General features: G+C 36.1%; 2 protein-coding genes across 9 annotated transcripts; both read right to left on the bottom strand.

Annotated features, from left to right (window-relative positions):
* Positions 1-2,085: 2,085 nt before the first annotated feature.
* LOC104897886 (pathogen-related protein) lies at positions 2,086-4,405 on the bottom strand. Its single transcript, XM_010684851.4, has 4 exons — positions 4,224-4,405; positions 3,583-3,715; positions 2,539-2,840; positions 2,086-2,424 (listed from the first exon to the last, which is right to left on the bottom strand). The coding sequence occupies exons 1-4, from the start codon at positions 4,359-4,361 to the stop codon at positions 2,281-2,283; spliced, it is 717 nt and encodes a 238-aa protein (XP_010683153.1). The 5' UTR covers positions 4,362-4,405; the 3' UTR covers positions 2,086-2,280.
* A 4,633-nt stretch (positions 4,406-9,038) lies between these two features.
* Positions 9,039-22,908, bottom strand: LOC104897884 (organelle RRM domain-containing protein 6, chloroplastic). Of its 8 annotated transcripts, none has more exons than XM_057395503.1 (6): positions 22,481-22,786; positions 20,738-21,062; positions 18,606-18,674; positions 18,390-18,496; positions 16,595-16,816; positions 9,039-9,291 (listed from the first exon to the last, which is right to left on the bottom strand). In XM_057395503.1, the coding sequence occupies exons 2-6, from the start codon at positions 21,042-21,044 to the stop codon at positions 9,199-9,201; spliced, it is 798 nt and encodes a 265-aa protein (XP_057251486.1). In that variant the 5' UTR covers positions 21,045-21,062; positions 22,481-22,786; the 3' UTR covers positions 9,039-9,198. The 8 variants fall into 8 exon arrangements, with proteins under 8 accessions (XP_057251486.1, XP_057251485.1, XP_057251484.1 ...); XM_057395502.1 differs by having other exon boundaries at positions 20,738-21,138; positions 22,481-22,785; XM_057395501.1 differs by having other exon boundaries at positions 20,738-21,044; positions 22,481-22,770.
* Positions 22,909-27,086: the final 4,178 nt, after the last annotated feature.

The raw sequence follows: 27,086 nt of genomic DNA, 5'->3' as shown, positions 1-27,086 counted from the left end.
GCAATATAGTATTAACAGAAATTTTTTTGAAAAAAGGTTGACTATTTTACTAGATATATTGCTGCGGTTTTTATCAAAAATCGCAGCAATATTTTAAAATAATATTAAAAAATAAAACTTTAATATATTGCTGCGGTTCTTATCAGAAACCGCAGCAATATCATTAATTTTTTTTTAAAAAAAAAAATATAAAGCCTACATGTCATGTGAGTTAGGGTTTTTCTTTCTCATTTCTATCACACTACACAGCACACGCCGTTTCTCCTCCTCTCATCCCCCCTCTCTCTCTCCTTCTCTCAACCTCTCTCTCTCCTCTCAACCTCGCCGGATCTCTTCGTGGCCTTCTCTTTTCGTCGACAGCAACAAGCCCTCGTCGCCGTTCTCTTTTCGTCGACAGCAAGCCCTCGTCGACGTTCTCTTTTCGTCGACAGCAAGCCCTCGTCGACGTTCTCTTTTCGAAGACCTTGCGCTCGGTGGCTTCGTCGAGATTTCTTCTCGTTGGTCGAGATTTCCTCTTCCTCACCAGTCGAAGAACTTGCGTTCGGTCGTCTTTCAGATCGACCCTTCGAAGCCCTCGCGAACCTTCGTCGTTCCTCTCGCATTCGGTCGTCTTTCAGATCGACCCTTCGAAGGCCTCGCGAACTTTCGTCGTTCCTCTCGCGTTCGGTCGTCTTTCAGATTGACCCTTCGAAGCCCTCGCGAACCTTCGTCGTTCCTCTCGAAAGCCGTCGTCGTTCAGGTATTTCTCTGATTTTGACATTCAATTTCTTGTTTTTTTTCGATATTTTGTCCTTTCTGCTTTGAGTTTTACGATTTTAATTTTTAAAGTTGTTTACGTTTATTTTTGCAAGATTTTGTTCGTCCTCTTTGTCGCTGTTCGTCCTCCTTCTCGCTGCTCGCTGGACGTTGAATCGCTGCTCTGGGCTATATTTCACTTTCATTTTTCAGTTTATTATTTTTTGTTTTAGGGTTTTTTGTTTTCAGTTTTTTATTTTTTTAATATTGTTCTTATTATATTTTTATTAGTCATTTAGTTGTAACTGTTTTTTATTTTTGCTTTTTCATTTTATTTTTTGTATTATTTATGTAGTTACTTTTTTTATTTATATATATTAATTTGATTTATATGTCATTTTATCTTCAGTTCGTTTATGAATTTCGTGGATAGTGGATGGATTTGTTGCTTGATTTTAATCTTTCAAATGTGATTGCAAAATGCAAAAAAAAAAAAAATATTTTTTGGTTACCAGGACCTATTGCTGCGGTTTTGGGCCAAAACCGCAACAATAGGCTCTGTTAAATCCATAATACCTAATAATATTGCTGCGGTTTGGACTAAAAACCGCAGCAATATAATTATTACCTATTGCTGCGCCCTTAATTGCTGCGCGCCCAAATGCGCAGCAATATGCCACTTTTTAACCGCAGTAAATAGCATTTATTCTACTAGTGATTACTAGACTGATCTTCCTAGTATTCTGTTGCAGCTGAGCACACCAGCACCCATAGTGCTGCTGATCCTTAGGCACCTGGCCTGCTGTACATGGGCCCACTAGAGAGTATGGACCATGTACCTTAACAATCAACATCAACAACCATTATCAAATCCAACTAGGGGCAAAGCCATGCTTGGTTGTGAGAATTCTAAACATGATTGTTGAGGGAGGTCAAATTACCTATAAAACAAGATATAACCATTTATTATCATTGATTTTCTTCAAAGCTATTTTGGGGCTGCAGGGGTCATGGGCTCATTGGCCTCTTAGGCCCCAACATAGCTTCGCCCCTAAGTCCAACGTCAAAATTCTGCCATCCGCACATGTGTCTTTTGTATTAACTAATAATAATCTGACAATTTTGGCCAGTATCTTGTGCATCTACCGTGTATTTCATACAATAACTGATCGACTATTAAACTATTCCTGGGACTCCAACCATCAGCTTAAGCTTTTGGTTGGACCAACTCAACCAAAAGCTTAAGCTGATACTTGAAGTCCCAGGAATAGTTTAATACTTATCAATAACAATATTTTGTATCCCTAACTTTTATATAATTGATAATCATACACCAACAAATTCCAAATATGAGCAAAAGTTTGTCCAAGTTCCTTTAAGCAAAATACTAGTTAAAAAGTACAGCACCAAGCCAATTCATGAACAAGAAAATACTTCTAAGGAAACAAACACAGAACTTGAAGATATGCAAATATTAAAAACTAGCCTTATTACACAATTTAGAAGCATGAAGAAAGAGCCATGTAAAAGGGTTTTAATTTCTCCCTACCCTGTGTTTCTTAAAACAGGGCAGCTTAGCTTCATGTCACCAAAAGAACTTTCCAATTTTGAACCCTTCATGATAGCACTTAGCAGCTCGCCACGATCATAAAAGAACTCGGTTTTGATCACCCTCATCTGTTCATCCACCTATGTCGAATGCAGCATTATTATGAACATGAAGAATTTAACTAAATGAAAGAAGTGGGATGAGTGAAACTAGTTCTAGTAAAAGAAATAAAATGTCATATTGAAAAACAATACCTCAAAAATAGCAAATCCAAAGAACTCTACAAGTTCTCCAGTAGGGGGATGACCTTGGAATGGACCTTCCATGTAAGCCCAATGCCTGAACTTGTATGTGATCACCGGCGGTCCAGAGTAGACCTGGAGAACCTCGAGAGCGAACCCTCGAGGAAATGTTGTTGTGAAGAGCTTGTGTGATGATTGACTTGTTTCTTTTGCAGGGTCATACAAGCGCATTTCCTCTGGTAATGAAGTTTGCAGAAATGCATTATATCCACCCCCTTTCTGTGCTATTTCCTCCAGTGTTAGGGGCTTTCTCCCTTGTATTGCATATTAATTCAACCAAAGTTAGATTAATTGCTTACATAGATCATGACAAAAGATTCAGAAAAGACTTGGCAATATCGATGAAACACCACCAATTATTTCAAGTATTAGATGTTTCAAACATGTAATGTCTTTAATTTGAAGTTCAATGGCGAAAAATAGCATGTAAATTTCTCTTCAAAACAAAATCGTCTACAATTAAGCTATCAGATAGTTCGATCATACTGATAGAGTATTAATTATTTCTGGGGCTCCAACCATCATGTTAAGTTTTTGGTTGAGTTGGTCCTTTAACATGGTATCGAAACTAGCATGACATAAAGGTCACAGGTTCAAATCTCATTCACCCTTTCCTTTATAGACTCCAACCATCAACTTAAGCTTTTGGTTAAATTGCTCATTTGACTCATACGAATATAAAGTTGGTTAAGACTCATACATGCTAATTTGTTTTCATTCACATATAAAATTATAAGATCCTACAAACATAAATACTAATATAAAGTACCGGCATCAAATGACTTGTGTACTTTCTCCGATATTTAATAGTTACAACCAAATTATTTGGCACGCAATGTATGCTCGTAAAAGAAATTAAACATTTACGCGTGTGCGATTATACGTCTCATAGGACATATGAATGCAACCACTAGAGATGTCAAAGTACTAGAATAGAAATCAAATTACAAAAAAGAAGAAGAAAAAAGCTGGTGCTAAAAAGAAATAGCATGATACCATTGACGCTTTGAGTAAACTTGGTAGCATCAATTGCTTTATAATCTTGAGGATTGGCCTTATGGAACAGTTCCATCTCCATTGTCTTCACTAGATTTTGTACTTTCTCTTCTAGTGAGCCAGGCGGCCATATCTTGCAATCATGAAATACTTTAACATAAGATATGTATATACCACCACGTAACCAATCAACAATATATACAACATATGCATAACGTTTAATATATATTCCGATAATTTCGCATAAAGTCTAATAAGTTCATATAACGTGTTAGAAAAGCTAATCAAATCTAGAATACATCCCTCTCTAGTTCGGATTAGTTTCGATAAGTAGTTCATTCGGAGTTATCGAATAAAATCAAACATACTAAAAATATGATTTTTTATTATTATTATTTTTAAATTTGGATCAGGAAAGATAATTGGTTCGAAGACCAACTCTTGCTAGGCTACTAGTTTGCAGCACACCAGCTCAGAGGCTGGATACAAAGTTAAACAACTCATAAATAAATTTCCTAACGTATTGTTTGAATGAGGATTTAAATCCTGAACATTCCTTAGAATTCGGGATGATACTCCATTGAGTTACCACCTCTCCCTCGCTAAAAATATGATTTGGTAGGAGCTAGGAGGGGGTTTACCTTAGTCCTGCCTTCTTCAAAGAGTTTATTGACGATATCATAGTTAGGAGGAGCTCCATACACCCATTTGGTGTTCTTCTCACCTTCTCCATAAATGAAAGAACGATACTTGTCTTCCTTCTCGATTGGTGATCCCATTTTCTCTTTGTTTCAGTAGATGAGGTTATGATATATAAGGATGCCATATATATACTGAACTTTGAGGTTTGTTTTATGGAATTTTTTATTGTTGTCCATCCTCCTTATTGGTCAAGTATTCAACTGGGAAGTTGGAACCAAACAGCTTTCTTTTGTTATTAGGACAAAATTTAGATTATTTTGAAAGGTTCAGAATCTTTCAAAATCCTTAATACAGTTCTCTTCTTTTTTTATTCAATCTCTCTGACTAATTGGTCTTAGGTGAGTAAGTGAGTTAATTATACTTGTAGAAGTACTACTAATAATTTTCTATAAGATTTCTAAATTTACAATAAATTACGGTAGATTCATCTCATATAAAGTTTGGTGTTCATAAAAAGCATTATAACTATCAATCAAGAGTTGGTATTAAAAATAAGTTGTAGTTTTCCTAATCAAAAAAAAAGTTGGTATTAAAAGAGATCGTATACTTTAATACTTTCTCCATTCCATAATGAGTGAAACATAGGAATTGGGCACAAGATTTAATAAACATCACTTTCAAAAGCCAAAAAGTCATTAAATACCCTTTTCACTATCAAAAGGAGGAGAGAGAAAAGCAAACCACACAAGTTTGTGATGGGCACTCTTGTCATTTTGTCACTTTCTTTTTTCCATTTAAGGTATGTTTCACTTATTTTGAAACGTTCTAAAATAGTAAGTGTTTCACTTATTATGGAACGGAGGAAGTATAAAAATAGACAATTATTCAAACCCAATATTAAGAAGAGAGTGGACCACCTTTTGAATATAGTGATTAGTTTAGTCTATTTAGTGATCAGTTTATCTATTCAGTAATTACATTTTTTAATCTATTTAGTGAATAGTTCAATTCATTTATTGACTAGTTTAATCCATTCGGTAAAAATGTCGAGTTATTTTTAAAATTATCTAATTTAGTTCGAGATTCAAAGAGAAACAAAGGAAGGAGAAGAGAAAGGACGACTATATTAGCGATTTAACGCAAGATGTCTATAAATAGTGTTGGATTAAAGTGATATGAAATGAAATTGTTAGAAAAATATAAGCTGAGCTGCTCGGGTGTGTCTAATTTCATGTTAAGGTTACACGGCTATTTTTTTTTAAAAAAAATGATCAATAAAATTGATATTTCGAGAGTAGATGATATAGTAGCGGTAATAATAATGATTATTGATGGTTAATTGTTAACTATCTACAGATTACAGAATAAGATAAAGAGAACGTATTGTGTCGGACTCGTCCGACCATAATCTTGGTCGGACGACTTTCAGGTGGTTCCAATTTTTTTTCAGGTAGTCTTCATTTTTTTTCAGGTGGTTCCAATTTTTTTTCAGGTAGTCTTCATTTTGTTTTCAGTTAGTCTTCTTTGTTTTTCAGTGGGTTTTTGTGCTTCAGTTAGACTTACTTGGGTTTCAGTTGGTCTTTATTCTTTTTCAGGTAGTCTACATTTTTCTTCAGGTAGTCTTCATTTTGTTTTCAGTTAGTCTTCTTTGTTTTTCAGTGGGTTTTTGTGCTTCAGTTAGACTTACTTGGGTTTCAGTTGGTCTTTATTCTTTTTCAGGTAGTCTACATTTTTCTTCAGGTAGTCTTCATTTTGTTTCAGTTAGTCTTTTTTTTCAGTTAGTCTTCTTTTTGTTCAGTTGGTTTTTGTGCTTCAGTTAGACTTACTTGGGTTTCAGTTGGTCTTTATTCTTTTTCAGGTAGTCTTCATTTTTCTTCAGGTAGTCTTCATTTTGTTTCAGTTAGTCCAACTGAAAGAAAACAAAGTCCAACTGAAAGAACACAAAGTCCAACTGAAAGAACACAAAGTCCAACTGAAACAAAACAAAGTCCAACTGAAACAAAACAAAGTCCAACTGAAACAAAACAAAATCCAACTGAAAATGGAAAATAGTCCAACTGAAATTGGAAAATACCAACTGAAAGAATAAATGGGAAGAGGTGCCAGTCCTGGCTGCAAGTAACAGAACTCAGAGCAAATAGTTAATAATTGTACATGTACCAGGCAGTGACCATTAAAGATTCCATGAGAAGATGTAGTAATAGGTAATTACATCAACTTCAAGTTCTTCTTGAAACATCACATCTATCCTTGAATACCTGCTAGCAAAGCGAAATCAGAGAGCCCACTCTTACAGTAACGATAATGAAGAGTCGCGAATGACATTACAGATCTCCAATCACAACCTTAATGTTCTGTTCCTTTGCTATTATAACATCTGATCTTTGCTATAAACCATTATAACAGCAGCTTTTCCGGTGAAGAGATCTTGGTAATTGGAGTTGTTCTTGCCATTAACGTGCGCTTCTCTTTCTTCTTTTCTTCTCAGATCTGGCATCTCCATGATCTTCTTCCATGTCTTCATCTTTCTTTCTTCTCCATGTTTTCTCTTTTAACTTTCAGTTCGGATGCTATGAAGGATCTCACATTCAGCCATGAAACTCTTAGAAGCAACGTGACTGTGAAGATTAAATATCTTGATGGCAACTATTGGTCCAACCATGAAACATACTTTTAAAAAAAGCCCGCGCGTTTTGATATGCTCAACCTGTCCGACGGAAGGTATTGGGTGAGACGGTCTGACCCAATACTTTCACTAAGATAAAAGTCATTGTTGTAGCCCTGACCAAAGTACTTTATAAAAGAATACCTACCAAAAGGCTTTGCCTTTAGTATTACATTGTCTTATTTTGTTTCCTCTAGAAAGCTTTGTCTTTCATAATACTTTGAGTTTGAACCTTCCCTTTTAAAAAAATAAAATAATAATAATACACCCTCCTGGGCCAAAGCAAGATGGTTTGAGCGCCACATGTGATACATCATATCTCGAGACCTGTCGCCATAGCAATATATTTATGTGGTAGTTGCTCCCTCCTTGCCCTCGTCACCAAAAAAAAAAAAAAAAAAAAATACTTTGGACTTTGGTAGCAGAGCAGCCTAGCAGGTAGCTACAAAACTTTCATTCGTAAACTTTTGACCATACGCAGGCGGCTGCATGATTTTTTTTAATTCTGGTGCTACTTTTTCATTGATTTAGGCCTCTAATCTTTTCTTGGTTGGTAAAATATAAGCCTTATTTAATCGCTAATTAACATGTGCACATGTTCGAAAAAGAAAAAACGCCTCACATAATTAAAAATACTATAATATTTTGTAGGAGTAATTTTCTATGAACATAAAGTTTATTTAAATGAACATAATATTCTTAAAAAAACATTTTGTTCAATCAAATAAACATTAATTTCAAGAATAACATAAGAACCTTAAATTTGGATTCCATTGGTGTCTTTTTTTTTCATTTGTTTGAAGGTAATGTCATTATTGGATAAATCTAATGTTGTTTTTAATGAACATTTTGAAAAAAAAGAAAGATTAGAATTGGACCCCATCATTAAAAATCAAAGATGATAATTTCATTTGACTCAATATTCATGTGATTAAACTAAATGTTCATTTCCATGTCACTCTTATATCTATATATGTAAATTTTATTCTTACTTGACTGCGTCTTGACATGTGAGTACGATGCTCACTATACTAACATATATCATCTATGCAATGTTATCTAATTGATATTATTCAAAGTTACTATAAAAAGTTTTAATGAGAAATGATCCGAATTATTTTCTTTGTTTTCGTTACCGCATGAAACGAGACATTAATTTCTCACGAAAAAAATCCATGTGATGAATAGATAGACAAACAGAGTAAGAAAAAAGAAAACATTCATCAGTCTCCCTTCACATCCAAATTTGATGAGTCCATTTATCATAGTCCAGGTGTAACATGTGCATGTACACCGAAAATTAAGTTTTTGCTCATTTAGCACTCTCTTTTTAAGTACATTTTGCTCATTTGAATTATTTTAAATGAGTCATGTAAAAAATGACCTAGGGTGTATCATGCTCAATTGCTCATGATACATCCAGGTGTATAATAAAATTTATACAGATTTGAGTGTCACACACTTTTAGCACATGTCAAAGAAGTAGCCATAGAAAATGAGTGGGTGATGGAACTGAAGGTCAACATAGAGAAAAAAGTTTTACCAAAAGATATGTTGCAACTAATTGGAACAGGAACAAAAATAAAACAACTAATTTGAGACCATGAATGTAACCTAAAACAAAATTAGAATTTTAAGATGAAATGACAGTTCTACTGCATGTGCATTAGGGTTGGCAATGGAGCGGGTAAAGTAGAAGACCCGTCTCTGGGGCACGAATAGATCTAGGTTTGGCGGGAATGTGGATTAAAATCGTATCCGCAATAGGTGGTGAATTTTATGATATATCTGCTCCATCTCTGCCCGCCCCGCATATTTATTATCATAATTCTATTTATATACTTATATTATTAATAATTTTATCTTGCAAAACATAAATTTGTGGGTATGACGTGGGTACGAAGCGAGTGTGGTTACCCATGCAAGTGGTGGGGCAATGATGAGTTTAAATATGCACCTGGTGGGGCAGCGATGGGCATTGAATTTTCCCCTTGTAATGGGTGGTAGGACAAGGATGGAAATGAGAATTTTATACAGTTGCGGGTGTGGAGTACCATCCTCCACACCCTCCCCGCCCAATTGCCATCCCTACCGTGCATTCCCAAAATTGTTTCGTCTTCTTTGAGATACAAAGAAACATTTTCCCAAGTGAACGAAGAAACCCTGTACATTTACCTTTGAGTTTGGGATAACAAATTTGGGACAGAGGCAGGACAACTACCTTTCCATTTGTACATCTTGAAATTCTTGTACACTACATCAGACCAATTTATATAGTAAGCTATAATCGTGTGGCCAACAGCAGCATCTCAGCGTCGTGATTCTCTCAGATTCTGCTGGTTCTTCCGAATATCAGATCTCGGTTTTGCTTCTTCAACGAAAATCACTCTGCCATCAAGAAACTGAAAGTGGAAATTGAATGTATTAAACCAAAGGGATTGTTTATGAACTTCTGAAAAATGGAAGACACAGAAGCATAATATGAAGAGATGAACTGCGAAAACAATAACTTTTGTATTTATAATCTGAAGCATAAGATCAAGAACAAAGATATAACTGCATCAACTTTGGAGCAGAGTGGTATTAAACATGCCTCTGTGAGTAACTAGATGTTGATATCGAACATGAGAATAAAGCTCAAGCAGGTTTTTAACAGTGTGTTCAGTAGAAACCAGCACAACGAAGAGAACCTGTTTCAATTCAAGGACACATACATGGAGTTGGAAGAACTCATACTACTCCCTCCGTAACGAATTACTAGCAAAAATTGAATATTTTACCTCTCACAAATAATACCAAATGTTGCTAGTAATACGTTACGGAGGGAGTAATTAACATATCTCCAATAGAGCTTCTGTTATGATTTCTCTCTATTTCAATGGGGGAATTGCCAAAATGCTCAGAAACTTTTCAAATTTCAAGAAATAATCTCGTAAATCAGTAACCACATTCCTAACTCTTAAGCATTACAAAACACGTCTACTCTATTACCCTCCTCAAGTTGGAGCATGGAGATCACAAATGCCCGACTTGTGAAGGATAAAATCAAACTGTTGTTTCTCCAATGCATATGTAAAGATATATGCAAACTGCCAATGATTAAAACACATTATAAGAAAGGAAAACACCCTACACATAAGGCCAACTGACTATCAGAACAGAGATATTACTCATTGCTTGAGGATGATTAACCTCTAAACTCGAAGAAAGCCCCTTAAGCCACTTCTTCTCACAAGTAACTGCAGTTATAGAGTATTCTACGTGTGCAGAGGATGTCGACATTGTCCATTGCTTCTTAATATTCCAAGATATCTGATTGGCCAAGAAATCAAGTCAAGTCGTCAACTACAGACGAGAAATTAGGAACTTAATACCACCTAGTAACTTAATACTAGAAATTAGGAACTAATTAGCTACAATAATTTTTAAAGCATGTTCCAAAACACTCCCATGCTTCAAATCGCACTTTTCCTCAAATTCTAAGATGCACTTCTCAGTTCTCACCACATACGAATCTAATTTATTGATACACATTATCAACAACCTTTCAACGGATCACTTCTCCCCATACGGCGTTGTGAAGCGCTTTTCTTCACCATGATGCACGTAATCATCATTAACCACTCTTGCCATGATGGTTTGCCCTTCATTTTTTTTTTTACTCATAAATTGGAAGATGGCCTGCAATGGCTTACTTCCTATTCTCTCTCTTTGGGATTAAACCCGATGTTGATACCATGTTGAAATTATAATAGAGATGAGAGAGAGAAATGAAGAACATACTTCATTCCAAATTGTAAAGTCATTGGAAGAGCCTTTATATAGGCTAAATCATCCAACAACACTAACCTAATAACAAGGAGCATGACTAGGTAATGGAGGACATAATCTACTACTCTTCTCCATGATAAGAAACTAATTAACACATGTTTTCTTTAATCTATAACCACCTAGTAACTTAATGCTAGAAATTAGGAACTAATTAAAAACAATAATTTTTGAAGCATGTTCCAACTTCCAATACAATGAATTGATCGTCAACTTTCGATCTATTGATGGGTCAGGTAATTGATCCTTCAACGAACCCAAATTACCGAGCATGGAGGGACGGTCAGAAAACTATTTCACAGTAGTTTTCACCATTACGTTAAATTTAAGTAGTCTTATAGCCGGATTATCTCTAACTCGATACAATGTCAAAAAAACTAATCTCTCACATCATAAATATCGGAGGTAATAGTGCATTTATACAACTTGTAAACCTAGCCAATAGCCTTCATGAATGGAAAATCCACAGCACAAGGAAACCCACGAACATTGGAATATAGCAAAGGAAGGCATAAGGCAACTCCTTCACAAATATATAACTATATGGTCACAACTACGAGGAAATTGAAGTCATACAGTAGTCAATAACTAGTCATCCTCAAGCTGAAAACAACAAGCTTTCACTACCATCAGCAATTCTTTTAACCTGACGGCTGACGGACAAAGGTAGTGCTATATAAGAACTATAAAATGTGTAAGGATGTGGCTATACATGAATTTATGCAACTAATCAAGCTTGTAAACTAGAAAAGCCCATAACCCTACCACTGTACCATCTTGAAAATTGAGCTTAATACTCAAACACCTGAAGGAAATATGATAATGAACCCAACAAGGGATGACAAAGGCATCAGGCATATGATCCACAAACATAGACTTAGCTACTATGAATTCCACTAAAGAGCTGCTGCTAAACTACTGTTATGAGTAATCAGATAGAAAGGAAAACAAAGACGATAACAAAAGAAAACTGAAAATAAGGCTATAGGGGGCCAGATTATATTGATCACACTAGTGCAACCTAACACAGAGCGATTTCTAGATTTTGAGAGGTTAGCCCTTTGAGTAATTTCCTTCCAAAATTTCTGGAAGATTACATCCTTCTTTAGTTCTTTCTACTTTCTTATTTATACTAAATCTGACTTTCTTTCCAATCAAGTGCTAAACTAACTTCTTTTAGGAATACCCACGCTGCCCTTCCTATAGAATCTTTTTGTAATTAACTCTGGTGAGGGTGTCCAGATTTGTGGCTTTTATTTTCTCTTTCTTGTGTAAGTGAGCCTGATGGGAGGATAAGGTTGGTGCCTTGCATTAGCTCAGGATAAGATGAAAAGTTACTCATGCCATGAACAAGAGAGAATCACAAACAACCAGCCTAAAAATATCTAGCATAGAAAACATATATAGTGTAGTACAAACTATGTTCTAAACAGGAATGTCAACAGATTATGATTCATCGCAGCAGGATTAGTAAGAATGAGCCTTGTGTAAGTCCTATTGACTATCAATCTAGAAATAATAGCAAACAAATATAGAATATCAAATAAGAAAGCAAGGAAAGAACACCAGAAACTTTTTACGTGGAAACCCAAGAACTGGGAGAAAAACCACGAATCTGCACTAGGAATCGATGAATGTTTGATGGAGATTACAAAAGCACTCAAGAGCTTCTCTAAAGCTTTCTCTCTCTCAAACTATGTGTTTAAAGATGATGAATAATGATAACTAGGGTTTATATTTATACCCACATTAATTATTAATAAAAAACGAGTAAAACCGAGTAGATAAACCACACGGCTTTGACTCCCGAAATCCCCCGCGGCCGCGCTCGAAATCCCGCGGGCTGGCAGGACGCTTCAACTATTCAGCAGCTCTCGTCGCTGCGGGCGCGGGCTTCGATCCTGCGGGCAACCAGTAGGACAGCAGCCTAGCTGCGTCACTCTCTCGCCAACCTGCGGTCGCAGGCCTCCAAGTGCGGGCACCTCGCCCATCCCTCGAGCATCTCTCGAGCATCTCTCGAGCCACTCCGAGCCACTTCGAGCCACCGACTTCCACGCAACCTTTCTCCACTATATACCCAACAATCTCCCACTTGGAGATAGGTGTAAGTGGAAAAAAAAAAACTCCATACCTTCATCATCTACTCATTCATCTCAACTCCTAGTTCGCCATCTTCGTCAACAATCAACGAAGACCAACTAAGGTCCTGCACAACCTTAGCTTGTCACAACTCACACTCTTAGTGAGCATATCTGCTGGATTCTTAGCACCCAACACTTTCTCCAGACTCAACTCATTCTCCTCCACTAAACTCCTGATATAGTGAAAACGCCTTCGAATGTGTTTAGTCCTACAATGATACATGGGATTCTTAGCCAAATGCACTGCACTTTGACTATCACTATAAAGTATCACCTTATCCTGTTTAATGCCCATCTCCTCAAGAAAACCAATCAACCATACCATCTCCTTACCTGCCTCCGACATAGCCACGTACTCAGACTCTGTAGTAGACAAAGAGATACACTTCTGTAACTTAGACATCCAACTCACTGCAGTACCTCCTACAGTAGAGACATATCCTGAAGTGCTTTTGCTTGTATCGATATCTCCATGAGATCAGCATCAAACATAACCCTCTAGCTTTACTCCCTTCTGCCAGAAACAAAGCCCCATACTTGAATACCCTTCAAATACCTTAGTAACCACTTTACAGCCTCCCAATGTTCTCACTGGATTTGAAACAAACCTACTAACAACTCCCACTGCAAAAGCAATGTCAGGTCGTGTGCACACCATGGCATACATCAAGCTACCAACAGCTGAAGCATAGGGAACAGTGGCCATCCGCTCCTTTTCCTTCTGTAGTTGGTGAATGCTCCCTTGTCAATTTGAGATCACTGGAAGTGGTGAATTTCTGGTTTAGCATCACCTACATTAAACCTCTTCAGCACCTTAAGAATATAATCCTCCTGAGACAACTTCAACATACCAGTAGACTTGTCCCTGAAAATCTTCATGCCTAAGATTTGTGTAGATTCACCTAAGTCCTTCATCTCAAATACTTGTGACAGTTTTCCTTTCACTCCATTTATCACATCCATACTAGTACCAGCAATCAGCATATCATCAACATACAGAAGTAAATAAACATAGTCATTTTCATACCTCTGAAAGTAACAACAATGATCACTATCAGCTCTCTTGAACCCACTGCTACACATGAATGTGTCAAACTTTATGTACCACTGCCTAGGAGCCTGCTTCAGTCCATATAAGCTCCTCTTGAGCTTGCACACCAAGTTCTCCTTTCCTTGAACTTGAAAACCATCTGGTTGCTTCATGTAAATCTCCTCCTCCAGATCACCATGTAGAAACGCAGTCTTTACATCCATCTGTTCTAAGAACAAATTTTCAGCAGCAACAATAGCCAACAAGATACGAATAGTAGTTAACTTCACAACAGGAGCAAATATTTCATTATAATCTATACCCTCCTTTTGTAGGAACCCCTTTACTACTAGTCTCGCCTTATACCTGACACTTCCATCAGGCTCTTTCTTCAGTCTGAAGATCCACTTGTTGCTAAGTGCTCTCATACCTTTAGGTAATGCAGACAACTCCCATGTCTGATTCTTTTCCAGGGATTTCATCTCATCTTTCATGGCTAACTCCCACTTAGATGAATCTGTCGAATTTATTGCTTCCTTGTATGATTCTGGTTCACTGCATCAGTTAGTAACAAATAATACATAGAAGGTGAATATCGAACAGGTGTTTTGGACACCCTTGCGGATTTTCTCAAGTCAACTTGAGAGACAATTCTTCCTGTACTAGAACTGGAGCCTCTTGGTTGTATGACAATTGTATCCTCTGTATTACCAGGCTGTGAGATATCTGACTCCTCAGAATCAGACCCTGCAGGAGTGTGAACTTCATCTCTATGTTGCTCACCCAATTCTGGAACAATGACATCCCTAACATCAAGCACCTATCTCCACAATCTCCTTCTCCTGAACTCCCACTACTTCAGTAATCTCAGATTTGTCACCAAATACATCCTTGTACACTTAGTCTCATCAAATGTAACTACAGTGTCTCAAAATCTTCCTTCCTTTTGGTTCCCAACATCGATATCCATACTTCTCAGAACCATACCCAATAAAATAACATTTAACGGCTTTTGGGTCTAACTTGTCACGTTTCTCAGATTGAACATATGCAACACAACCAAATAGTTTTAGAAAAGTAAGTTTACCTCCTTTCCGCTCCAAACCTCCTCTGGCAATTTGAACTCCAAAGGAACGGATGGTCCTCTGTTGATCAAATAAGCTGCTGTGCTAACTGAATCTGCCCAGAAAGTCTTAGGTAGCCCTGCATGCAACCTCATACATCTAGCCCTCTCAGTCAGTGTCCTGTTCATTCTCTCTGCAACTCCATTCTGTCGAGGTTTCCTGGAACTGTCCTCTTCAGAATTATACCGTTCTCCTCACAGAGTTTTGTGTACTCTGTCAACTCATACTCACCTCCATTATCAGACTTAATGCACTTAATCTTCCTACCAGTCTGATTTTCGACCTCAGCTTTCCACTTCTTGAAAGTTTCATGAAGTTCAGATTTCTTCTTCATGAAGTAGACCCACACTTTCCTGCTGTAGTCATCAATGAAAGTAACAAAATACCGTGAGCCTCCAAGGGATCTGACTGGTGAGGGACCCCACAAGTCAGTGTGCACCAATTCTAGCTTCTCAGTTTTCAACTCCTTCTTGGCTTTTGTGAAAGTCACCTTTTTCTGCTTGCCATAGACACAACTCTCACAAAATTCCATGTCAACTGATTTCAACCCTGACAACTTGCCACTTGAAGCTAAAATCTTCATCCCCTTCTCACCCATGTGACCAAGTCTAGTATGCCATAACTTAGTCTCATCTACCGTAGCCGCCCAATCATGTCTGTACACCCTGCAATAGTGTATAAGGTTCCCATCTTAGTACCTCTAGCCAAAATCATGGAACCTTTGGAAATCTTCCACTTTCCCTCACAGAACACGTTTTGTAGCCACATGAGTCCAGTTGACTCACAGAAATCAGATTCTTTGCTAGGCCTGGAATGTACCTAACATCATGCAGTTTTAAAGTTCCTCCATTCGTAGTCCTGACAACCACATCTCCCTTCCCCATTATATCCAAGGTCTTATCATCAGCAAGATGGACCTTTCCTAACTTCTTTGCCTTGAAGTCCTTAAACAGCTCCCTCATGGGTGAAGAATGAAATGATGCCCCCGAATCTAGGATCCACGACTCTATAGAACTATCAACACTCAAAACCAGAGCATCCTCAATCTCATTCGATGCAGAAAATATCGATGAGTTATCACTATCCTCCTGTCTCTCATTATGATCAGATTTTCCACCCTTCTTCTTGGGATGTGGACAATCCCTCTTTGGATGACCCTTCTCACCACAATTCCAACAGGTAAAATTTGTTCTGCCCTTAGACTTACTTCGCCCCCTTGATTTTGATCTCCCTTGTGAACTCTTCCCTTTTCCCTTTTGTTTTCCCCTCCCTCTACCCTCTGCACTGTATGCTCCAGATGATTCTCCACTCTCTTTCCTTCGAATGCTCTCACTCAAAATAAGATCACGGACAACATCATAAACCAATTTCTCTTTACCAGAGGAATTACTCACAGCAGTAACAACAGTTTCCCAAGCAGTAGGTAAAGAGGACAACAAAATTAAAGCTTTCACTTCATCTCCTCAAAAGCAATATTAACAGACGATAACTGACTTATTATAGAATTAAATTCATTAATATGTTCAGCAGCAGAACTACCATTATTCATCTCTAAATCAAATAAACGGCGCATCAGATATACCTTATTCATAGCCGAGGGCTTCTCATACATATCTGACAAAGCTTTGATCAATTCAGCCGTTGTTTTGATGTCCTTGACATTGAACGCCACAGTCCGAGCCAATGTCAATCTCACCACCGCTAGTGCCTGCCTATCCAGTACCTTCCATTTAGCCTCTTCCATGTCAGCAGGCTTATCAGTCAAAGGTTGATACAGATTTTTCTGATATAAGATGTCTTCTATCTGCATCTTCCAATATCCAAAATCTGTCCATCAAACTTCTCAATTCTAATCTTTGAATCCTCCATTGTTAATTATTCTAGATCTAGACAATAATCAAACCTAGCTCTTGATACCACTTGTAAGTCCTATTGACTATCAATCTAGAAATAATAGCAAACAAATATAGAATATCAAATAAGAAAGCAAGGAAAGAACACCAGAAACTTTTTACGTGGAAACCCAAGAACTGGGAGAAAAACCACGAATCTGCACTAGGAATCGATGAATGTTTGATGGAGATTACAAAAGCACTCAAGAGCTCTCTCTAAAGCTTTCTCTCTCTCAAACTATGTGTTTAAAGATGATGAATAATGATAACTAGGGTTTATATTATACCCACATTAATTATTAATAAAAAAACGAGTAAAACCGAGTAGATAAACCACACGGCTTTGACTCCCGAAATCCCGCGGCCGCGCTCGAAATCCCGCGGGCTGGCAGGACGCTTCAACTATTCAGCAGCTCTCGTCGCTGCGGGCGCGGGCTTCGATCCTGCGGGCAACCAGTAGGACAGCAGCCTAGCTGCGTCACTCTCTCGCCAACCTGCGGTCGCAGGCCTCCAAGTGCGGGCACCTCGCCCATCCCTCGAGCATCTCTCGAGCATCTCTCGAGCCACTCCGAGCCACTTCGAGCCACCGACTTCCACGCAACCTTTCTCCACTATATACCCAACACCTTGACTTGCTTGAAGTTCATCATGTTTACTGGAAGGATGTTTATATTTTGTGAAAGAACAGTGATTCCTAAACATTTATGACTTATATGAGCCTATGCTGTAAATTCTAGTAGCATCAATTAAAAAGAAAAAAAAAATGATGTGCTGATACAAAGGTATATATAGCATGTCATAGAGTGTTTCAGCTCTGAGTTGCAGGAGCTGTAAATATATAGGAGATAATGCAGATTTGGCTTACCAACAGTTGAGAATTCAATTTTTTTGCTCATTTAGCTACTCTATCATTTAGCTACTCTACAATAAGAATAGGTTTTGCTTAATATAGACGGTATCATATTCAGGATTGCTGCTAGTTTGGTGCTTAGTATATCTGTGACAATCAAGCTATAGTGGGTTTGTGCAAAATCCAGTAAAATATGGTCTTGAGAAGAGTCCTTGGAGGTAGAATCCCAAGTGGGTGGACCAGGTGTTCTGATGAGCAGACAGAGTCAGATTGAAGAAAAAGATCCTTCAGTCATTGTAACAGAAAATTAAGTACACTATGCAACAGAAAAGGACTCAAAAGTTTCATAATAATGGCAGCATCAATTGTAATTGGAAGCACAAGTTGTTCTTTCTTTCCATACTCAAATTGGTAACAGAATATGAAAAAACATTAGACCATAGAGTCCTAACTGCTTCTCGCTCACATTTAATAGGACAGTTGAATAATGAAATAGGTTCAGGATAACTATCTGAATTCCTGGTAAGAGGGCATCAAAAGCTATTGACCGAACAGTCACATACCACATATAAACCCATGATTTAAGAATGGATATTCACCTATTAGCCTAGAAAATATTTTTACAGTGTACACACCTTTCCATGCATTCCTTCTATTGCATTTTTAGACTCCTCTTCGGTTTCATAACGGATGAAAGCAAAGCCCCTTGGTCTATTTGCAATTTTATCCATCACAAGGTTAACTGCAGCAAGTTCACGAAATCAAGGCTTTAGGATAAAGCTAATTATTAACAAGTTATTGGAGAAAATGCTAAGTGCTGTAGGTGCTGGACTGTCGTAAGTATTAGTTACCTTCCATAAGTTGGCCAAACTTTTGGAAAGCATTTCGTAAACTTTCATGGGTAGTGCGGAATGAGAGACCTGTACAAAGTAGCATGCATTAACCCTTTGGTACACTTTGCTAACTGTTGAGACTTAAAAGCACAATCAACCTGAAATTCACAAATATAAGAACTAAAAATCTAATGCATTAAGAATAGAGATTAAGCAAAAAGAACTTGTTATCGCGATATGGAGAAGTAAGGCTTTGTTCTTTTCACCTTGACAATATAAGTTTCAACGACAATAAGTTTAGATATATTCCAAAAAGTTAAAAAGAAACTCTAATATGTTCCAATATAATCAAACTAGACTTGTGACACTGGATGAAAATTTGTTACACAAACTCACAAAGAATATATTATTTGTTAAAATACATAATATATTTCAAAATTCGAAATAAAGTAAACATAAGAAGTAATAAGAGAATACAAAAATTGATTAAAAATATAAATTATAGAAAGATTATTTTTCTATATGATTGATAATATCAAATATACTTTCCATAGTATCTGAAGTTTCCTATTTGCTATGATTACATATAAAATTATGAAAGATTATATATGCTTACATTATCAGATATTATACTTAGTTTCCTTAAAAACAAATAGGCACTTGGCATTTGAAGGAGACACCAAGTGTCGGTTCTTGGTGAATTTATTCGGCTTAATATATGAGTGATTAGATAAGTGCTATCAAGTTCAATTCACACCAACATTAAGTTCTAACAAGTTTAAGCTCAGATGAGTTAGTTCAGGTGAAAAGAACCCTAAGAGACACTGTGGGAGTTGTATCCAAAATCCACAAACAAGCAACATTCAATTTCCTTCCACTTTTGGAGTAGGCTCAGCTAGCATTGTCCATCTCATTGATTCTTCTTAGTTGTGCCATGCCTGTGACTCAGTTTCAGGGCTACAAATTATTTATCAGCAAGATTCTGTTCCTCAGTCCTTGGGGTTCAGGTTGCCGGTTCATAGAGTTCAGGACCAAGCTGGCCCTGATTCTTACAAAATTTGTCATTTCTGTCATTTGCTTCAACTTTCCCTTTAACACATCTAAAACCAGATGCCCTGTTCCCCGAGACTTATCAAGTCTAGGCTCATTCCAGGTAATGGAAAAAGAAAAAAGACACAACTGTGAAAATTAACTGGTGTTTCTTATCTAATGTTGGACCTTAATTACCCCCTACAAGCCTAAATTTTCATCCCTTGTTAAGCAATTCTGTCCTGAATTCATTGGTAAATTATACAAACATCAGTATTTGATTGCTTACTATCAGAAGTTCTGACCTGTCATTATTACTTCAGACAGTTCTCAAAACCATTTCATATATGAAGAAAGATGAGTCATGAAAACAAAGCCACTCAATCAAAATTAGGAAAATATAAGAGGAATGTTGGTGATAAAGCACCTTCAAAAACACCAAGCGCAATGAACTAATATAGGGGAGAGGGTATTTTAGGAAATAGTTTTATATTAATAGTAGCTTGAACAAGAAGATAGTTAAGGAGATATTTTGTTAGGGTAGAAGCTTTACAAACACAGCATAGTAGGGAGAGAGAAGATACGTTGAAAATTGGTAAAAGTAGTCAGTTAGATGAATTGGGAGAGTGCCCTCTCGAAAGAGTGGCTAGCTTGTAATTGGTGATTTACTCATCTATTCAATCATATCTTCATTTGTTTCTTTTCTCAATCATCTTCCTCAATTCCCTAATCTTTCTTTTCTTCAATTAATCTACGCTTTTGGTCTGTTGATGACGTTAATTCATAACACTAACCTAACACCAAATAGTGAGAGCAACTTCTAGGTAAATAATTTTGCATCGATATCTAGCAATGATGGTGTCTGACATAAAAGTTTATCCTCATCTTCTATTGCCTCCACCACTAGGTATATGCAAAAAGGTACATATATATTTTTAATATTGTAAAAACTTACAAGAGAATATATTTGAAGACTAAAAATATCTCAATCAAACAGCAAATATCTCAAATTGAAGTCACATGATGTAGCATGAAACAGAATTCCACGTAGTACAACAAGCAAATTCGGAAAGGTTTCTTTATGTTGCAGGCGAGAGACAAGGGAGAGAACAAGCACTAACCACTAACATACAGCCTGGTAGACATGGGTGAAGTAGGATGGGATGAAGAAGAGACACAAGAAATGACATATTGATGACTTGAGGGTATTCTTCCATGACCAATGAGATGAGAAGAGAGACAAAGATATGGTGGATCACAACACGCAGAGGAACAATGCAAAGAAGAAAAAGAAGAGAAATTAAGGTGATATTTCGAAGAAATAAGCTGAGAGCAATTCTCAATTCTTCGCGATCTTTGCTTCCAAGCGTCGCTTATTTGTGAAGTGGTGGTACAAGGTACAATGAGAAAGCCTGTTGCCATTGTCATCTGAAACAAACACGTCAACTATCACCTCTTTAACTTTCCTATTCACCTCTTTGCAACAACAAAGAAAGATAGATGAACGAATTCCATGAGCTACCTAAACAATAGAGTACCATAAAATTTGCATTCAGAGTGTAGCACATTATTTCAACTTTTCAAGGCACCAGCTTATGATTAAAGCAAAAACAACCTATATGAGTTGATAAAAGACACAAAAGGATTACCCTTTTCTCCATATGTTGATATATAGTCTAAATATTTTGTAAAAAGTGCAACTATATATCCTTATGTCAATCACATATTCAGTGCAAGCAACCTCAATTTATAGGGAAAAAATTAATATATAAGAAGCAACAGGATTTGCCATTCCAAAACCAGGTTTTTGTGAAGTTCAGTTCCCGTGACTCTGTGAGTGAGGTTTTCTGAACCAGCTCAAATGCATGCTTTAAGTGACCATTGGCATATTAAGTACACCCAAATTCATATGATAAACATCAACTACAGCACAGTTCCAAGATTTAGTTTACAAGCACAAGGTCTTTGTTTTGACACTATTATCGAATTTCAGAGGTATTGATTTACAAATATGAATTGCTTTTTCTGTTTCCCCTCCACTACTTCGCTCTCTATAAAACGATCTTCACCAAATTACCACCACAGCAATCAACTGACTATAGCAACATCCTTAAAGAAACCGTCGTCATGATCACAAAATCACATATATTTGACGAATAATTACAACCTCGACTACAAAGTGCTATCCAACAGTAAACAATGTCTAAGACGAAATAGTCCTCCAACCCTGAAACTGATCTTATACTCTACAAGTCAAGAGTTAGCAAACAAATAATAGCAAAGTTGATTGACTTCCTAAGTAAAATAATATGAGCATTGATTTAATTGTCTTTCAAATTCATTGACTCAATAATGGCTTGCATCACTCATCTGATAGAATCAGAATGAACATATTTCATCACTATACAAACTAACAAGGCCACAATATAAACAAAGAATTAAGGCACACAGAACTAAACTCCCCTAAGACATCTTTTTAACATATTTTTCATGTCATCATCTTCGAATATACTCCCTCCGTTCCATATTAATCGCAACAGTTTTTAAAATCGTAACTTCGATTATTTCCCTCAATGGAATACAATAAACCTACAGTTAAGTTCATTACATCAAACATACTCTAGTTCCCAGTTAACTTTTGCATAATCTAAGTTCAAATTAACTGATATCTGTTAAATTGGGCATGCTCTAACTTTTGCAATAATGATATTTCGATAGAATGAAGAGATTCAAACTCAAATGTCGAGATGTTATAATATAGTCATTGATTTAGACCGAATTTAATTGCTTGAAAGATGAAATCTTTTTACAATAAATATAAGGAAAGTGGATTTTAGAAGTAACGATGAATGCTTTGAACTAACCTTAAAATGCTTGGAACGAAGATTCAAGTTTTTTTTACTTTGGATGCAGCCACTTTCTCTCACTCTTCATAAGTTCTTATCTATGGTTGCTCAAAGCTGAAACTTTAATTGGGTGGATAAAATTCGTCAGCGGGGAAGCTCAAAGCTTGGAGTGGATGGATTGTAATTACTTCCTCCGTTTCATATTACCCGCTACACTTTTCAATTCACTTATTCCTAGGCAATTTTTGAAGAAGAGAGAGGTAGAGAGTAAACGGGAAATCCTTGTGAGAGGAGAAAGATGAGAGTTTATTGCCCAAAAAGAAAGTATATCAAGTAACGTGAAACTTCCCACAATGAAAAATGCAGCTAGTATAATCAAAACGAAAGAAATAATTTTTCTTCCTATAATTGGCTAAACTTTTACCATATTATATGGTGTACACGACATCATATAGACATTGTACATACAAATCAAAACATTTTGAGTTTTAGAGATGGACATAATGAATTTTGAAGAACTCGCAAATGTTCATTTATAACTCGCAAATGCTCAATTAACAATAATGCATGTTCATCCAATAAGAATTAGATGTGCGTCGTTAATGTTTGAATTTTCAATTTTGAACTCTAGAAATATTTGATTTTGGAACAACTTGCAAATGTTCATTCTTAACTTGCAAAATGTTCATTTATACCTTGCAAATGTTTCATTCAAACACAATAATGTACATTAATGTTGGAATTATAAAAATGAACATTTTGCTTTTTGAAGAACTTTCAGTAATTCATAACTCGCAAATGTTCATTCATATACCTCATTCAATATTTCAATTAAACTTGATATTCTTTTATTTTACAACTCTTTGATGAAGCACATATTTCATTATATTTTTTCTAGATTTCAATTTGTGCACATGATGCCCATGGTGTTATTGCGTTTTCGATCTAATTTGCAAAAAATCTACTATTTAAAAAAAAATTGAAGCTACACCAAGATTAAGAGTGCATTTTTGTCATTTGAATTCTATGTGTGGCCAAATGAGTGTAAGAAAACTAATATAATGAAAGTGTTCAAACTAATTTGGGACGAACATAAAAGAAAGTGTTCAGAACTTCAGATTATTGTGGGAGGGGGGAGTATTATAGAAGACTATAATCTATTGAAGTTCATTCATGGGTTGCTTGGCAATCGGCTGTTGACTTTTGGCTGGTTTAGTTAGTTGGTTTGACTGGCTGAAAGCATTGGTTGTCCGCTGTATGTATTGGCTTTTTAAGTTGGTTGTTCAAGCCAGCTGTTTGCAAAAGTGTTTGGCAAAATTAATTGTGGTTGTTGGCTGTTTATTACAGAATTTGTGGGTTAATAAGGCAAAAGTCAATCTAAAAAGCTGCTCCAAGCAGCTTTTTCATTTTGGCTTAAAAGCCAGCTTTTCAGCCAACCAAAAAGTCAATAACCAAACACTTTTTTGACTGTTTAACCAAATTGAAAAGTTAAAAGCCAAAAACCAATGAAAAAGCCATTTACCAAACATGGCCTTAATAAAAAGTTAAAACCAATCTAAACTTACCAAAAATGTTAAACACCTAAGGCTTATATTTTCTAAAGAATGAGAGAATGTACCCTAATTAACTCTTCTCATGAGATAGTAACCTAATTTATCTCAAGTTATAATAATAAAATTTTAGTTGTATTGCAAATTAAGGATCAATTTCTTGATGAGTGCTCAACGGATCCAACTTCCATAGAATTTAGAAGAATTTGCTATAATAAGGCTTTAATTAGAGTCATTACTACTTTATTTCCATATCAGTGTAGAATTGGTTGTGCAACTATAACCCAAACAAGGTTCATTTAGAGTTCATGATATAAAGAGCACTCTTACCCTTAGGACATGATTTTTTTTTTTTTTTTTTACATGGTAAGTTGTGGTTGTGACTCACCATAGGTGTTCGATTAACCTTTGTTGCTCATAAGCATTTTGAGGTAATATCATTTGTATGTTTCTTTATCGAGAGTTTGGTAAGGTTTGAGTAAGGATGTACTCGAATTTGCAACTGTTAGAACTTACGGCCCGTTTGGTTAGTGGTTATAAATAGTGGTAATGGTAATGAAATTTAGTGTAAATTTGTAAAGATTTTCACATGTCCATAACCATGGGAATGAAACTTTATCACAAACATGGGTTTTCCTTTATAAATTTTCATTACCACCTAATACCACCTTCCCAAGTGGTAATAGAGAGTAATGAGATTTTAGGAAGAAAATGGATATCTTGTGAATAAGTAGCATTACCATTGGTAATGACATTGGATTTCTAGTACAAATTTACACTATAATGCATTACCATTCTCACCATTTATAATCTCTTACCAAACGGGCCGTTAGAGTTAAACAATTGGGGAGATTCTTTTTTCTAGAGTTAGGAGCAAGAGTGTGCGGCTTGTAATCTAGAGTTGGATTCAAGTGCATTAAGAGTAATCTTTCACATAGTGAAGAGTTAGCAAAAGCGACATAGTGTATGCGAGGAGTAGCCCTGTTGAACGTCAAACCTCGTAAAAATCTATTGTCTCCTCTACTCTTTATGCACTCTATTTGCTTGCCATAAGAAATTGTTTCCTAACCTGTTACGTCAAATTGAACTTATATTAGTCTCACTTGGCTAATCTCACGTAATTAGCTTAAGATTTCTTCTTTTGTGAACCGATACTAATCTAATCTGCTGCTCTAAACTCGAATTGTTGGTGACGTACATAATTTGATATATTTGTGAATTGTGCACCACTTAATTCACCCCTCTCAAATAATAAGGGGTGCATCTAAACACACTTATATTAGTTGTCCTACGTCATAATACCCAATAACTATCTAATGAATTTGCACAGAAATTCCAACTGGCAGAAGATTATAAATGGATCAACTTCTTTTATTTCCATTGGAGATCAGGAATTGATGGGCTTTCGATAGGACCTATTTTACAGACGGGATTCATCACCACTTTAGCTACTCTAGCGACTTGGCCAGTTACTCGAAATTCTCAACTATTCCATTTCCCTTCTCTTGCCAACTCTATTAGGACAAAACTTTCCTTTGACTTACATGTGGCCAAACTTTCTTCTTATACTCCACATCGCTGAAGTCATATTTTCACATTGTTCTAAAAATCTAACAGTAGTAAATTCAACTGTGTAATTCATGCATGTTCAATTGATGAAGAAAAACTTGCGATTATATGTCACACAAGATTTTTTTTTTTTAAAGGTAAGAAGAAGGCGTCTTAATCGGACCAAAACCTCGCACAGGTCAATTCGGCCCGAATTTACAGGCAAGTCCCTTAAGAGTAGGGGAAATCCCATACCTAAAATACCACTAATGAAGTTTAATCCCACAACATCAAGATTATGAGATGCAAAAAAAACCACCAAATCAAGTACTACTTGATTTACATAAGACATAACATAGGATTCTGGGGGAGGTAGAATTGTAGAGATATCGAAAGAGACTACACTAATAATCTCTCTCGTGTCTTCCAAAAAGAAGCCCACTTAGAACCATATAAATATTGTCCGTTTATAGAGTAGAATTTCTATTTGATTTTTCCAGCGACATCAAAAATCTCGTTTGAATAGGCTACATAAGCCAAACATTATAATGAGAAATAAGCTAAATTTGCTAATAAAAACAAAGCCAATATATGTCTATAGTACGTACTAGTAGTATAGTACTCTTCTTGAATAATGACCATGCATTAGATACAGAAGAGGGTTGTTTTCTGGCCAGTAAAGTAAAGTAAGAAATGTATTGCAATTTCAGGACATGTGAGAAATTAATGCATATCACTGTCTATAGTGACACCGACAATAACTAGGCTTAATATATAGTAGTTGCATGTCATAATTAGATATAAGCCGTCTGCGTCAAATCTATATAAATATATTAAAAGGCGTGTATAAACAAGAAATTATACTACGCGAGGCTCTTCTTAAAAAGTTTTAGTTCATGTAATTCATGTATAATAAAAAAAATTAGAAATTACATAGTATAGAGTTTTGATCCCGAAACCTCAAATACATATACTAAAGTCTTAACCACTAAACTAAGTTGTATTTAATTTATCATAAAGTATTATATTAATAAATGAAATTTTTTCTTACCCGAGACATAGCCCGGCCTAATAACTAATTAAGTCTTAAATTAAGCGTAGGAAAAACATTTTATATTTTTATTCTTTCTTATGTTATAGTAATACCTAAGATTTATTGTCTGGGTTCATTCAGTTATATTTATGATGAGATAAGACTCATATGAGTAATGTTATGCTTGGACGATTTTGTTTGCTAACAAGGTCCCATGCTCTTTGCACCATTCAAACTTTCCCAACTTTGATATTTAGGCTAGCTTTTGTGTGAATGAATAATATAGGTTTCCATTTGGATATGATGTAATAGGTTCAGTAACACCTTGATCCTATTTGGCAAATAGAGTTTAGAGTTTAGCTGTTAGAATTTAGGGTTTGCTATTAGAGTTTTAACTTTTTGTTTAGTAGATTTGATTGTTGATTTGACAACAATATAAATGTGTTTGACTGTTTGGTAACAATTAACTGATTGCTAAAAGTTCATTGTCATT

This window comes from Beta vulgaris, chromosome 6, assembly GCF_026745355.1.
Source record: "Beta vulgaris subsp. vulgaris cultivar EL10 chromosome 6, EL10.2, whole genome shotgun sequence".
Taxonomy (NCBI): Eukaryota; Viridiplantae; Streptophyta; class Magnoliopsida; order Caryophyllales; family Amaranthaceae; genus Beta; species Beta vulgaris.
Note: the sequence above shows the minus strand (reverse complement) of the source record. Positions and strands in the feature narration are given on the sequence as shown.